Consider the following 16,776-nt stretch of genomic DNA (forward strand, 5'->3'; position numbering starts at 1 on the left):
ATTTGACTGTTATAGCATTATATATAGTCTTCGCGATAAAGTAAATGTTGTGATGGAACGTTTGCAGCTGCCGAAGTTCAGCAATATAGATTTGAGTTTTCTTAATGAGTGGTTGGAACTGATGAGACCAATTTCACTAGCATTGGACAAGCTCCAAGGTGAGGTTTCAATGGAGTCTTATTTTGGTGCTGTCTTACCAACTATATTTGTTATACAGCGAAAACTGCAATCTTTTACTCCATCGTACACTTCAGCTCTTGTTTCTGCTCTTCAATGTGGCATGGATAAACGCTTTGGCGATATAATTGACTTTAAAGATATTTCAAGCAACAGCAAGATGAGAGCATTTGTTGTGGCTTCGATCAGCCATCCGTTTTTTTAAAATCAGGTGGATAGAATAATCATCAGTTCGTGAGCAAGTTGAAGACTTGTTTCTAGCAGAAGTGGTCAGAATGAGCAATTCTTCAACAGTTTATGAAGACAGAAATACTAGAGGTTGTACTAGTGCAGATTTTTATTGTTTCCACGAACCAAGTTCCGAATCACGATCGAATGAAAAAGTTGAAGGACTGCAATATCTTAGTGATCCTTCATATGATATGGAACAACTCAAAAGGTAATCAATATTTTTCTGTAATATATTATATATGTATAATATGTATATGCTTGATTTTCTAATACATTTTTATTCTCAAGTATTAATAACAAATTAATAATTTGCTATTTTGGTTAACAACTATATTATTGTTCCTTAGGTATCCTGCTGTCGCACAAGTGTTTTTGAAGTACAATGCCACTGTGCCATCATCAGCACCTGTGGAACGTATATTTAGCCAGGCTGGAATGATTCTCACTCCCAAAAGAAATCGTTTAAGTGATAAATCATTTGAAACTTTACTTTTACTCAAAAAGGACAAACTCTTTTATTGATGTAAATAAATTACTGTAAATAATGAGTTGATTTCTGAGTTTAATAAATTTATAAATATTTCAAATTAACCATGGTATGTACTTAGGTACTTATGTACTTAGTACTTATACTTAGTACTTATAAGTATCAAGTATACAATTTGTTTTGATACTTAGCACTTATACTTAAGTACTTTTATCACTGAGTACTTAGTACTTATACTTAAGTACATTTTTTGAGTACTTACGTCATCACTGGTAATGCCTGGTAGTGTCCTGTGATGCATTGTAGTGATGTTTTGTGTGATGCTTTGTAGTGATGCATTGTAGTGATGTATTGCAATTATGCATTGTAATAATGCATTATAGTGATGCATTGTAGTGATGCATTGTAGTGATGCATTGTAGTTTCGACGCATGCACGGTTGATTAACGGAAGGTCGATTGATTAGAAAGAAGGTTATCTGACTAAAAGAACATTTAAATATGAAAGAAATCATTACCATTACTAACATAACCACCCACATTCACTCACGAATTCGAAGCAACACCACCACCACCACCAACACCACCACCAACACCACAAAATTAGTTTTATGCATTGCCATTATTTTCTTCCCTGTATCAATACAACCATATTTAAGAAGGTTTTTTATCGTCCATACAGCCATGATTAATGCTATTGTCATCATCACCATCATTATTACAATCATCATCACCACCATTATCACCACCATTATCATCATTATCATCATCATTACCCTCGCCATCACTATCATGATCAACAATGTCAATATGGAGCTTGCAAGTTCTTAACGAGCTTATGACCATTGTCTTTGTCGTCATGATATTTGTTTACGTAGGGCCAGGCAACATGTTGATAACGTCATTTCATCACGTTTGTTTACATGCCGTCACAAAATATGTTGACGTAACTGTCTTCACAATTTAAAAAAAAAACGTCATAGTGACGATGTTATAAGCCGCGGAAATTTGATGTTGTTCTTCCTGTGATGCTTCAATTTGTGATATGATTCAAGTGAGGACTGAAACAACTTTCTTGCTTTTCAATTTTTTTGTTTAACTATCCAAAAAACAACCACCTCAGATTTCACTTCAAATTTTAAATACTATTAATTATGCGTTTTTTGTTATATTCAAGAAAAGCTGTTTTCATTTTTTGTTGTCGTTGTTGTTGCTGCTGTCGTGGCTGCTGTCGTGGCTGTATTTGTTGCTGTTACTGTCGTTGTTGCTCTTGTCATAGTACTGTTCATGTTTCTCTCAAGCTGTTTATGTTGTTGCTAATGGTTTTTATTGGCTTTAATTATCATGTTGATTATATTTCTGGCACTTCTGATTATTATGAAGATGCCAGGTCTGGTGTATATGATGATGGAATGAAGTAAATACTGATGACAATCATGTTTATGATGATATGAAATGAAAGGACAACAGCAATGGTAATGTTGATGGCAATTAAAAATTGTATATAGACATGGTTTAATATCATCTAGTAATAGTTTATTTGTCTGTCTTTTATGAGGAACAAATCAATTTTAATTCAATTTGTAAATACACATGTTAATTTGTTGACAAATTTGAAAACTACTACTAGCATACAATAAAACAAGAACGACTTGTGACCTACAGACCAGACAGAAACTACTTCATATCAGACATTTATTAAAAAAATTGTAGCCACCTACGAAAACATTATCTGAGTTTATCAACTTATCAACACAGTCGATGGCCAAGCTTAGGCCTGACGAAGCATGTAGTTGTTGTGGTGAAATTAAAACAAGGCAATCTTAATGGAATGCTTTCATTTGTAATTGTAACCGCTAACCAGACTTATATAAGGTCACTAAATTGAATTCTTTTCAATTGTTTAAAACGTTTCTAATGCGTTAAATTACTGTTAAGAAAAACAAAAATCATAAATTAGACAATCATCAGTTGTTAATAAGTTACTGTTGTCAAACAATAGCATTTTTAATGAAAAAAAATTTTAGGCAACGTGTTTCAGAAACTCAGAGTGGCGGTGATACTAACAATTTAGTAAAAGATCGGAATGGTTAACTCAATATATAACTTGAAAATTTGTGTTTTTCAATTCGAGTTGAAACTAGATCATTGTTGATAATAACTGTATGATTTCGTCATTCGGGCGGAAAAAACATGGAAAACTAAATGTCGGGTTTAAATTTACATCGAAAAATGTTAGGTGAATGATAAAATCTCTCTCATCTTACGTGCAAACATACACAAGTGTAGAGATGAATTATTTGAAAATATCAAATTAATTTTCCATCAGCAGCCTTCCAATCTTCGTGCTGAACGAGGTGGCCAACCTGATGATCCTCACGAACTCGTCCATCAACATCGTACCTTACTACTTCTTCGGCAAGAAGTTCAGGGAGGAGTTCCTGCAAGTCGTCTGTTGCTTCAACTATTCACACAGCCGCCACAACAGCAACAACAACAACCACTGCAACAACAACAACAACAACTCGAGAAAAAACTCAAACATGGATATTCAAAATTGTTTGAAAATTGATCAGGATATTGAGTGAGTTGTTTTGTCAATTTTGTTGTTTGCTGTTTACGTTGTTGTTGATTGTTGATATTAATTGTTGTTTGCTGCTAATTTGTGTCGTAGTTAGTTGTTCTGTTGTTGTTGTTTCTCGTTGTTGGCGTTTTTCGTTCTTTGTTGTTGCTACTCTTTATTGTTACGTTTCAAAATGGTTCGTTGTATATATATATATATATATATATGTGTGTGTGTGTGTGTGTATGTGTATGTGTGTGTGTATTATATACATAAATTTTTGTGGCTAAATAAATAAGGTCATTGACACTTATTTCGAGGACGCCGTGTCATTCGAAGTGTGACTCACGGTACCAATCTGCTTTTAATATTCTATTTTTTTTATATAAAAATTGTGAGGTTACTGAGAAATATTTAACGGTTGTTAGCAGTTTGTTTTGTTTCGTTTTCTGCAGTTGTTGCTGTTGTTGTTGCTGTTGTTGTTGTTGTCATGGTGATACGTCAGATGTATGCGGCTGATGTCATTTACCACGTGACCGTAATGACGTAGCCATCACAGATTTTAGTTAACTTTTTTTTAGAAATATAATTACATGTGTTGTTGTTTCGAGTAATTTTTATATTGTTGGATAATTATATAAATAATCCGTACATCATCATCATCATCATCGTCGTCGTCGTCATCACCATCGTCATCAACATCCTCATCACCATCATCATCATCCTCATCACTATCATCATCATCCTCATCACCATCATCATCACCATCATCATCATCGTCATCACTTTTTCTTAATCACGTCGAAAAATTGTAATTGGTGGAGAAAAACAAGTTTGAAACAAATTTAATATTTCGTACATAGAATATCACTCCCGTTGCATTAATTGCATGGTGATTGCTGAAGTCCTCTGCACGGATCTCTCCTTCACAATTTCCTTTGGAAGTGTCTTCGAAACTTTTGCGAATGTCCTTTCATCCGTTGGTTCATATCATTTTTTCATTCTTCGTTCATCCATCAGTGAGCAGCCGATGTCGAGTCCACTTGAACGCATTCATATGAAATAATCATTTACATCACTTACTGAAAGTTGTCACAAACTTTGACTTGAAATTGAATGAAATTAAAGTTCTATCATACTGTCACGCGATAATAAGTGAGGCATGTCGTAGCAATTAAGTGGTGTACATTTTCATCTTCTTCTAAGTGTACGCCTAAAATTTTCAGTGCTTTTCCATATAACTCTCGCAGGCTTTGCCGCTGTTTTTGTTCAACAATTTTTGTTTGACTTCAGTTTTTTATTTAATTATTTGAAAGGAAATTTTCATACTGTCATCTTCGTAATTATGCAATTTTAATTTTTTATCTTTTGTCTTGCTTTGATTTATGATTGAAGCTTTCACAATTATCTCGCAAATAATGCATGAATGCACGCCTCTATATGTTCGACACTGGATTCAGACTGTTAATATCTGTAAAATATTCAGACTGTAAAATATCATATATTTTACCAACCAACTGACTATACCTAATTGATCGACCTAACAACCGAGTGACCAACCGACCGACTAACCGACCAATCAACTGACTAACCGACCATTTAGAGGAACATTTAAGAATTGATGCATTCGTACCTTGCGTGGATGAAACAAACGTCGAAATTATTCAAAGTCTCTTGTATGAGTTGCTTGTAGGAATATCTTCTTGACTACTTAACAACTGCCATCTCTGCTCGCCGCCATGCAAAAATTTGACAAGTTCCCAAATGACAAAAGGAACGATTTCAAAAGAAATTTCATAACGTGTGGATTGCTTCTTGTGAAATCGATTGTCATGAATGCTAGCTAGCATTACAACAAGTTATGATAAAAAAGTAAAGAATTTGTTGGTCACATCAGCTAAGATTCTTCTACAATAATTTAAAAAACTGGAAAAAAATTTCGTGAAACCACACACACACACACACACACACACACACACACACACACACGCGCGCGCGCGCGCGCGCGCGCACATTGCACGCAGCAAGGATATGAATGTTTGTACATAGAGGCATTCACTAACATTTTCCGACGCGCCGAACGAAATAAATGAATTGTTTGCAAAGTGAACATCCGACACGACATGTGCATCATTCTGAAAACTTCACAACTTCTTCTCGCACTGGCAGACATCGGTGGAATGTGATAAGTCGAAAGTATGAAATAATTTCTAAATTCCATTTATGAAGGGTTTGTTTAAAAGTGGAGAGAATTTTTTGAAGCAAAACATTGTACGTAGTTATGAAATGTTGAGTAAAATTTTTAAGCTTAGCCATTTAAACGGTTCAGAGGTTCAGAAAGATGTGCATGGTGCGTGTGAGACTGTTCCTTAAATGAATCAGCTGCCACTTCGCAAACCTGGAAATTTTTTACACAATCTAACGACAGTTTCTTGCTGGTTGTAGGAATTTATAATTGAACCAACTTCGGTGCACGGTAACTATTTTTAAACAATCACATTTATTGCATTCGTTGTACAATTTGTTCTAGCTACCTTTGAATCTTATAATCATTTAAAAGCCTCTCATCTCATACTAACTCATTCATTCCTACCCGAATTCCCGATCAACCCTGCGACGCAAGTATGTGAATCCAGCAGTGGCAAATCCAGTTAACCAACATTGACGGGAGATCCTTAATTTTTAAAATGCTCAAATTGTTAAAAATTGTGAGACCAAAATTAGGCATTAAACTGGTAACCTTTTTGTGCTTGCCACGTCTATTGTACTTAAAAACGATGTTTTTTGTTTAAAAACTGAGTCTGACTGACTTTTAATAAAAAGACTGCTCATTGGCTCCGGCCCCTTCTCTATAGCCACCGCTGAAGGTTAGTGTAAAAAGTTTCCCTGAGTTAGTAGTAATAATATGTATTAAATATAAAAATAAAAAATTGGCTGCTGATTCTAAATTGTGTTCTAATTAAAAATCTACTAATGGTTTGGTCAAAATATTTTCACAACTTTAGTTTGCATTTTACGAAATCTATTTTGTTTCAACATCGTTGTCGTCATCATCGTCATCAACATCATCATGGTCATCTGCATTTTCATCATCCACTCCATGATCCTCATCATCATCATCTTTGTCATCGTCACTCTCACCATCACCAAATTCTTTTAAACAGTCTTTCAAATGAAGGCCTCTAACTTCATACATCTCCATCTTCATGTCCCACCCGCACCTTCTAACAATCGAATCAACGAGTGTTAAGGAGAGTTTCCAAAAAATCGTTCAAGCATTCGCATTCTTTTAAACGTTTTCATCGAGGAATTAATGAAAAAGAATCGTTGATTGGTTAATTAAATAAATAATTGATTAAGTGATTGATTGGATAATTGCTTGCTTGACTGATCGGTTAAATTATTGATTGAATAATTGATTGAGATTGATTAATGGCTGATAATACTTGGATCTTTTGTCAGTTTGTTCATGTAAGTAGGTTTATGAGATCGCCAGAGCATCAACTTTAGCAGGAAATAAATGCCTCATCATTAATTTTCTTTCTATATAAGAAAAAATAAAATAGAAAGTATGAAAGTGTTGGAAGAAAGAGAAAGCGAGAAAAAGAGAGGGTGTGAGAAAAAATGTAAAAAGAGAAAAAAACAGAAAAAAACAGAAAAGAGAGAAACGTCTTTTCATGCACCTTACTAAAAAACTGCACTTGTTTTGTGAGATTTATGTATTATTTATTCACCAACGGTCCTTCTTTTGACCACCTCTTAATAGTATTCAGTTGAACTCAAATGACAAATTGCGGAGGGACTGCCAAAGTTTGAGGACATGCCTGCGTAGCTGTGTGACTAGCACGACGAACTGACTCTGCCATGCTGGCGTAATTACAAAATGAAAAAGTGTTAAATAACTAATCTGCTCACAAAAATGATCATGCCACAAATTTTTACTGCAAAATAGGAAACTGATTAAAAAATTATAAAAAAAACATATTACCGAAAAAAAAATTGACTAAAAAATGAGGTGTGAGACGAATGCAACGCATTGAAATGAAAAAATTGTTCTATTTGATCTAATTGAAGAAAAAAGATATAAAGAATTTTTTCGAAAGTTGCATTAAAACGTGTTGGATGCTGCTAACCGAACAATTGTACCAGGAGCTCAGGAAAAAACTTTTACATTACGTAAGAAGCTTTGTTGAATTATTTGTGAAATTAAAAATAAAGAAAGAGTTCGGATAAAATAGACTTTGCAAGAATGGATAGAAAACAAAATTGAATGGTTTTGTGGTTACATATACGAGATGGGAAGATATAAAATGTAACGGTGAAATAATTTACAGCTTTTTGTGATCATTTACATCATGCTAGGAGGGGCATGTTTACGATTCTAACGCATGAATGCCCAGGAGTTTGCGAGTTATTTCCAACCCCATGCTGTGTGTTGCACTGAAATTTATGCCGCAACATTTTGAATGAAATTAAATTAAACATTTTTAATGTTTTTAAAATTTGAGTATGCTTTTAGTTAAATAATTTACATTACATACTAACTACTTTTATTGTGCGTGGTAGTCTGCGTTGTGGTTACACACAAGCTCACGCAATCAAACAGGAGACCTCAAGGTTATTTACTAACATTTTTATTGACGTGAGAATTTATCAAACCCTTTAACACTGGCGAACAACTTGGGTGGAAGTGTTGAAGTGTAAGTGTGCTGCTAGCAGTGGATGAATGATTGAATATATGATGGTATGGGCTGGCTTCATTAAATTTTTGAAGTGAAACTTCGGCAGATTCGAATAAAGTAAAATAATTAAAAATTATTTCAATACACGGTGCGTCATTATTGAGATCGAAAATAAGCAAACTGACCAAATACGGATAATAGAAAATTTATTGAATTTAAAAAAAATGAAAATTGCGGTTGTGAGTCGCACTGGGATCGGGAATGACAATGGGAGTCGGAGTTTTATTCCGTGTTTGGAGCAAGAAACATCGCAGTTAAACTATAATTTGGCTTCATTAACGAGCCAGACATAATTTTCTGTTCGTTTATTAATATGAAATAAAAGGAGAAAAATAATGATATTGGCAATTTTTTAATTTCAACTTTTAACTTATACAAATAGCTCGCGGTATGATCCGCTGAACAGCCATACTCGCATAATCTTTCTTTTATCATATGAACTCGTTTCAACGAATTATGTCTTCATAAACTGGATGTAAAAGTTGATGTTGTGAAAGTTAATGTCGTGAATGTTGGATGTCACGAAACTTAATGTTGGGAATATTATGGAATTATAGAATGTTTAGTAAGAAAATTTTATATAAAAAAAAATAGTTGAAAAGGACAAAAAAAATTTATTCATACAATTAAATAACTTACCAAAAATTGCAGAAAAATAGTTTTCAAGCTAAAAAAATATCGTTGAGCAATAATAATGTAAAAATATTTCACTAAATTTTATGTCTTAATTGAACATTTAAAAGAAATTAATTAAAATTATAAAAAAAGTTACGAAGTTTACCTGACCAGGAAATTAAATTGAAAACAAATAAACTCGACAATGAGAAGATTGATTCTTAAAAATTTCATTCACCAACAGTCAATTATTTTTTCAAAAAACATTGAAAGTGATTGTGAAGACCTGCAACAAATCTTTTCACTCACCAACTTCAACCGTATTGTACGATGAATAACACAAGAGTCAACTCTATCAGGTAGGTCTTCAACCTGCAACGCAACATTTATTTTGTTTCGCAACATGTCTGCTGGCAACTGTTTAGGGTATCTGAGATTAAATTTGCTCATCTACACAAAGGTGCATATGAATAATTGCATTATCTTCTCCGATTTTGATGCTAGCAAATACCTCAAAGTTGTATGTTTGTATGAGGTAGTTTTGTATGATTGTATATTTGAAATTTGTATGTCTGAATTTTGTATGTTTGTGTGTTTGCCTGTTCATACGTTGTATGTTTGCATGCTGTATGTTTGCTTGTTGTACATCTGCACTTTTTGTGTTCTATGGCACATCCCCATGCATGCCACATTTTTTATCAGTATTTATTGTTTATAAACATTTAATTGCTTTTACTTGCTTGTGAATTTTATAGCGAAGAAAGTCTCGGTGAAAGTGTGTGTGTGTGTGCTCGGTGAAAGTGTGTGTGTGTGTGTGTGTGTGTACGTTGTTGGCCTGCGTCGTCGTGTGAGTGGAATGTGTGGATGGCATCAATCAATCAATCAATCAATCAATCAATCAATCAATCAATCAATCAATCAATCAATCAATCAATCAATCAATCAATCAATCAATCAATCAATCAATCAATCAATCAATCAATCAATCAATCAATCAATCAATCAATCAATCAATCAATCAATCATGTGTATGATATTTGGGTGGCATGTGTGTGTGTAGGAGAAATGCAAAACTATCAAGCAATTAAAAGACCAATTATTTTATTAATTAGCATCGTACAAACACATAATCACATGCATGTACATAAATATAGCACGTAAAAAACAGACAGCAGCAACAACGAGCAAGAACTCTAACAAACACTGGTAAAGATACACACACATTCGCCGGAAAACAAACAAAACAAACAGGACACTAATTATATTGTTCTAGTTGCATATAACTCATTCTCTAGATCCTTCTTCCATACCTAGCTGCACCTAACAAAAAATGCACAAAAAAATGCATTTAAATGTCAATGCATTGCATAAATACAAATAATACATACATTGTACATCCATACATTCACACGCATACATCCCACATACAAACAAACAAGCAAACAAGCAAACAAGCTTACATACAGACACACATACACACACATATACAGTCCCGCATGCATTAACTACAATGTATTTCGCATGTTTACGGCGTGGACTCATCTAGCACAATGTACGTATGCGAAGAGTTTCATGCCAATAAGAAGCACATGATGGTTTATGTATGTAATGATGACGAAGATGATGATGGTGATGGGAAGAATGATGATGGTAGTGGCGATAAGATGATGACGTAGATATATTTATTACCGTGCACACTAACGCTGGGTTCTAATTAATTGCACTGTGGTCTGTATGTACGATGTGTTTGCTGTCATGCTGGTGGTAATAGAAACCAGTTCTGCACTTCTTGTTTGCTGTGTCAAACTTCAATAAAACGAAATGATTGTTTACATGACATTGATTATCATCATCATCGTCATCACTCCTCATTAAGATCGTCATCAGCAGCACCAGCATCGTCGTCTTTATCGTTATCATCATCGTCGTCATCGTCCTCTTGTTTATTGTCGTCTTGTCCTTCTAATTCTCTCATTGCAGATGTGCTGCCTATCTACGGCAGCAGACAAATATCATGCAAATATACAGATATATATTAGTCTGCGGTTAGTTTTTAATGGAATAGCACTGTTCAATACTTCTACGTCGTTATGGTTGTTGTTATTTGTTGTTGTTTGTTCGATGTTTGTTGTTGTTGTTTGTTTGTTTTTATGTTTGTATGTATGTTTATTTGTTCTCGTCAAATGATATATTGGGCTTTGATTTTGTTTTGTGTGTTGTTGTTGCTTTGTATTGTATGTTGTTGTTGGTGTTGTTTTGTTGTTGTTGTGTATTGTTGTTATTTGTGGCTGTTGTGTTGTTAGGCTGATGTTGTATATGTATTCTGCTGTCTGCTCGCATTTTTTGTATTGTCCTCTATCGTATCGTAATTGATTTGTAGTTAATGGTGTAATTTGGAGACAGATGTGAGATATGAAGCACTTTTTTTATTTTTTAAACTAAACCGACTAATAACTTTTTCCATCTAAACTGGCCGTAATTTTGTTTTGTTTTATGGTTGCTAGAGGTGCAGTTGATGACATCCTCAAAATTTGATGTTTTCAAGTTGTTGATTGTTTGCTTTTTGCAGCTGATTTGTTTTTGTTTTGTTTGTGTTGTTATAATTGCTGTTTACAATTACAATCGGATAATTATTATTTTCTTCAAGTGTCATTTTAACAACTGAACAAATAGTTGAGACATTATAACAGCTGCTACAAACCCATCTAGCATAAACGCATTTGACTGCTATTTTTTTTTATCATAAATATCAGTTTTTGAGATGAACGCAGACCTGACTGTAAAAGTTTCAGACGAAGACAATTAAATTTGAAATTGTATCTTCATCTCGCCACTTATCACTGTCTTATTAACAACAACAATAACGTTGTTTCTTTCCACAAAGGCTGTTTTTCATATCGTCAAAACCTTTCAGCTCTAACAATTATGACCTCAATTATATATTATTCTTTATTGCTCATAAACCTGATCACTAATGCAACCAGCGTAGTCAAATTTTAGCTGTGAAACGTTTACGACATTTTATAGTTGTGTTTGCGTTAAAATTATTTTCATCTATCATTTGTAGCGTGGAAATATTGCATGTTTGTATTTTTTAAACTCCAAATGTTTGTTGAAATAAAATTTTTTAGATGTTAAAATATTGCAAAAATAATTCTCGCTGCTTATTCAGCACACCAATTAATAAAGAAGCTATGAAGTTCTCAGCTCATTTCAATTTAAAGAATTAAGTAAAAAGCAAGGAAGCAGAAATTATCAAAGCTCGTTGAAATGATCTTCTCGTTTATTTTCATAAATCAATAAAGCACAGACTTTTCAAAATTTGAAGTTTCAACAGAATTGTTAAAGCTCAATTGCTCTTATCTAAAAAGAACTCAAGAATATTACAGAAAACTATTTCGAAAGACGGAGTTGTCCCTATTAACCCATTAATGCCGGCCGTACTCATTTGAGTACGCCTCTTGAATTTGGCATCAATTAAAATGGGAGGTGTTTTAAAGGTAATTATCTTGCTACATCCTGGTAATGCATACCATTTAACTAGTAGTGAGTGTAATTTAGACATTTTTGTGCATGTGTTTGATGTGACGAAGCTTAGAAGTTGGCGATTTTTTCATAGTGACAGAGCTACTTTTGCAAATTTTTTTTCTGTTAAAAAAATTTTAAAATTTTATTTTAAAAACAAGAAGTCTTTGGATTAATCTTTATGTTAGTAACATTATTTTGAATATTAATTTGATATAAAGTAATTTACAAACACAAACATCTTACTGTCCTCGTACGAGGACGTTAGGCACAAATGAATTTATTATGGTTAACTTTTTGATTTTACCTCAGACGTGAATAACATGGATCCTAAATCCTTTTATGGCACTAAAACTTTTCAATAATTAGAAAAAGCCTTGGAAGAGATAGAAAGTAATAATTTTGAAACAGTTGGCAGTATTGATTTGTGTGTCCTTCCTCCAGATTTGGACGAATTGACAGATGCCGAAGAAATTGATGATGACAATATAATTGATCCTCATTATGTTCCAAAAGACATTTCAGGAACTATACAAATATCTGTTGATTTGAATAACGAACCGGATAACGAAAACGAACCTGATCAAATATCTGAAGGTTTATATAAACAATATACTACATTCGAAAAACCCAAATGGACAAAATCAGATTTTTCGTCAGCATCACCTAGTACAAGTAATTCGTTTGATGAAGACCTACAAAAAATCAAAGACAACCTTAAAGATTTGTCTTCAAGACAAATTTTTGAAAAATTTCTTTCCATGGATATTACTAATTACATATGCCATCAATCCATCATTTATGCACGACAAAAAAATAACCACTCATTTACAATAGAACCAGAGGAACTACAAACTTTTTTAGCAATCTTATATTTTACTGGATACAATCCATTGCCAAGAGAGCGTTTATATTGGTCACTAGATGAAGATCTCGGAGTCTCATGTGTTTATAATGCTATGAGTCGAGACAGGTATCTGGAAATAAAGAGATTTCTTCATTTGGCTGATAATTCCAAAATTGCAGATTCTAATGACCGCATGTATAAAATTAGACCGTTGTCAGACAAGTTGCAAGAAAACTTTTGTCAATGGGGATGTTTTCATAAAGACATTTCCATTGACGAATCTATGGTAAAATATTATGGACATCATCCAGCAAAACAGTTCATTAAAGGTAAGCCCGTGAGATTCGGGTATAAAAACTGGATGATAGCTAGCTCCAGTGGATACTGCTATGGTTTCGATGTTTATTGTGGAAAAAAAACCAAATGAAACTGAAGACACCAAAGCATTACCACTAGGAGCTAAAGTTGTGTTGGACCTTCTAAAACATTTACCAGAACCATCAAGAAATAATATCTATTTCGATAATTATTTCACTAGTTACGCATTGATGGTGTACCTAAAGAAAAAACATATAAATGCCACAGGGACAGTCAGAGAAAATCGAACGCAGAAATGTCCATTGATGGAATCAAAAGAAATTAAGAAAATGACAAGAGGGTCTTATGACTTCAAATTTGATAAAGCAAATGGCATTTTATGTGTAAAATGGTATGACAACAGTGCTTGTAGCATGTTGTCTAACTGGGATTCAATCAAACCACTGAACAATGTAAAGAGATGGTCAAGAACAACCAAACCTAAAGAAAACATTCTTCAGCCGAAATTGTTCGCATCTTACAATTCTGGAATGGGAGGAGTAGATAACCATGATCAATGCTTATCCCTATATCGAATAAGCGTAAAAGGGAAAAAGTGGTGGTGGGTTTTATTTACGTACTTTTTAGACATGGCAATGACCAATGCTTGGAAAATTCAGCAAATAACTTCTGAGAATGTAATGGACCAACTCGAGTTTCGTCGCCATATAGTACGTGGCTATTTGAAAGACGGTGCGGCGAGTAGAGCCAGTAGAAAGAGAAAAGCCGGATCCAGTATTGAAACCACAGTAGGATTTCACTTCCCTGGAAAATTGGAAAAACAACTAAAGTGTACTTTTTGCCACATGAAAGCTAGATGGATGTGTAAAAAATGTGGCAAAACACTATGCATCGAAAAGGGGTGTTTCGAAAAGTATCATCTCGCATCTGCCTAACGTCCCCATTTGAGGACGCCTTTATAACGTTATACTTAAATAAATTTTTTTAATTTTTTTTGAATAAACATATTAAATATACTTCATATTTTACAATTTTGCACAATTTGATGTTTTTCATTCAGTAGTTTTGTTTTAGGCGTAAATGGGTTAATAAAAATACACACTTAGACTGATATACCAACATGAATAAATTAAAGTTCGATAGCGATGATAACCATGGTGTCGCAGTCGGCTGGAGAGAAATTTGTCTGAGAAACTCCGGCTCCCACTCGTCCATTGAAAACTCTCTCACTCTGACTACTGGAAAATATTTGACCGACTCCTAAAAAATAAAATCTATTTTTTTTTATTACTGCGCACTGCTTATAGTTCGTGGCTATACAAAAAAAATAACTTCGTTTCTTGCGGCTTTGCAAAGTTTAAAATTTCACGGCTGACAAGTTTTACAAGAACACGAAACGCGAAACATTTCAAAACCTTCTGATATTTCTTGAGGAGGTTGAAATAAATATCATACTCGTATGACTTCATTTCAAATGATTGAGAGAAAATAAAAAAAACAAGTTGAATAAGAATTTAAGTTTGACAAAAACTTTAAAAGCATTATAAAGCAATGGAACTTTAAAGTTTTATTGTAGAAACATTAGGAATGGTTTTTAAAAAGTTTTTAAGCAATTATTATAAAAACATGCGAAGATTTTTTTCTATGGTCATGTCAATCGTGAAACATGATTGGGACGATTGGGCAGCATGTATGTACAACACTCGTCTGCAACATGAATATATAACATGAGTGTGCAACATGACTGTACGATGCATAATCTCCAAAAAATATTTTTAATGCAACTATTAAACAAATTCAAAAAATGAAAAATTAAGTTCCAGCAGTAGGCAATGTGTCTTCATTTAACTTTCAAAAGATGCAATATTAATCGAATAATGAAATTATTTTATTCGCTACTTAGGCCCATGAATCACATAAAGTCCTACCAACATTCAAATCTATTGTCGAATTAGCTTTAATAGCGTTTAAATAATACATGCCACTTGTTAATTGCACGCTTTGTTTACGTGAAAATTGTTTAAATATTTATTTGAAAAAATGTGCAAATGTTTTGTTTATAATTTTAAATCTTACTGAATAATATTAAATTAAAATTTTGTGTGATAATTTTGCTGCAAAGTAATTTTTACAGCAGATATCACTACAAGATTTTACCAGCCAGCCTGCATATTGTCCGACTTGAAGTTGTAACCGGAATGAAAGTGGATTCATGATATTGCTTTGAAACTGTTTACGTCATTCCCACACTATTTGGTGAAAGTTGACTAATTAATGTCGTTTAATAGACACGCTGACTTAAATAACGATTAAACATGAAACTTCTACACGAAAACATTCATGCGATCCTCGATGATGTTGGTTCTGGCAAGTAGGCACATTTCGACCGGTGTTCATCACGAAGCTGATCATTACATCATGTTGATATCATGTTTTTATCTTCGTTCAATAATTTTTACTACTTGAATTTTTAAAAAAATCTTAAGGAATAAATCATCGAGGGAGTACTGAATTATTTCCAGGTGGCTAGGTCATCAGGGGCATGAGGTTTCAGGACTATTTACATCGTGCAGTTTGTAACGCTCTCTTCAACAAAGCGACATGGGACGTTTGGCATTGTCAGCTCCTACTATAACACAAACTGAGACACACGTTGAGTGACAAGCTCTATGGAAAGAATAAATTTTAAAAAACATTACTTGTGAAGAATTGTGAAAAATTGTTCTCGAATTAAAAATTTGTCAAAATGAAAAATTCAATTGAAAAGCATTTAAATTCAAAGTTGAGAAAATGAAAAGCAGGTTGTTTTAGCAGAAGGGCTTTGTTTGTTTGCATTGAAAGCTGTCAGCAGACGCAACAAAGATAAGCAGATGCAGAGCATCCTCATCATCATCATCATCATTCTAGTCAACATCATCATCGTCATCATCATCATCATCATCATCACAATCAGAGGTTTCAATCAGGTAGGGATGTATGTCATGAGGAACTTCATTTTTTGAAAAATTATCCATATGAAAATGATTAAAATTAAAAATTATCACTACATATTATGATTAGAATGTTATCATTTTATAATGATTGAATGATTATCAATTCGTTTTATCTTTTTCCATTAATTTCATCATCGTCATCTTCATCATCATCGTCGTTGTAATCATCATCATCATCATTATCGTCATCGTCGTCGTTGTCATCATTCTAGTCATCATCATCATCATCACATCATCATCACATCATCATCATCATCATCATCATCATCATCATCATCA

At 33.5% G+C, this 16,776-nt stretch overlaps 2 protein-coding genes across 2 annotated transcripts in view; both read left to right on the forward strand.

Moving 5' to 3' along the window:
- HELRODRAFT_63764 (hypothetical protein) overlaps nucleotides 1–3,482 on the forward strand; it is a gene marked incomplete at both ends in the record, with an annotated part of 7,069 nt that extends 3,587 nt beyond the window's left edge. The window contains 2 exons of the mRNA XM_009010967.1: nucleotides 77–111; nucleotides 3,227–3,482. Coding sequence (XP_009009215.1) covers nucleotides 77–111; nucleotides 3,227–3,482 — 291 coding nt within the window. The remainder of the gene's footprint in view (nucleotides 1–76; nucleotides 112–3,226) is intronic.
- Nucleotides 3,483–10,364: 6,882 nt separating this feature from the next.
- On the forward strand, nucleotides 10,365–14,439 carry HELRODRAFT_159044 (hypothetical protein; the record flags this gene model as incomplete). The annotated part of the gene is made up of 3 exons (XM_009010968.1): nucleotides 10,365–10,443; nucleotides 12,709–12,936; nucleotides 14,216–14,439. 3 exons carry the CDS (start codon nucleotides 10,365–10,367, stop codon nucleotides 14,437–14,439), a joined length of 531 nt encoding a protein of 176 aa, XP_009009216.1.
- Nucleotides 14,440–16,776: the final 2,337 nt, after the last annotated feature.

The sequence above is a fragment of the Helobdella robusta genome (assembly GCF_000326865.2).
Source record: "Helobdella robusta unplaced genomic scaffold HELROscaffold_1, whole genome shotgun sequence".
In the NCBI taxonomy this organism is placed as follows: Eukaryota; Metazoa; Annelida; class Clitellata; order Rhynchobdellida; family Glossiphoniidae; genus Helobdella; species Helobdella robusta.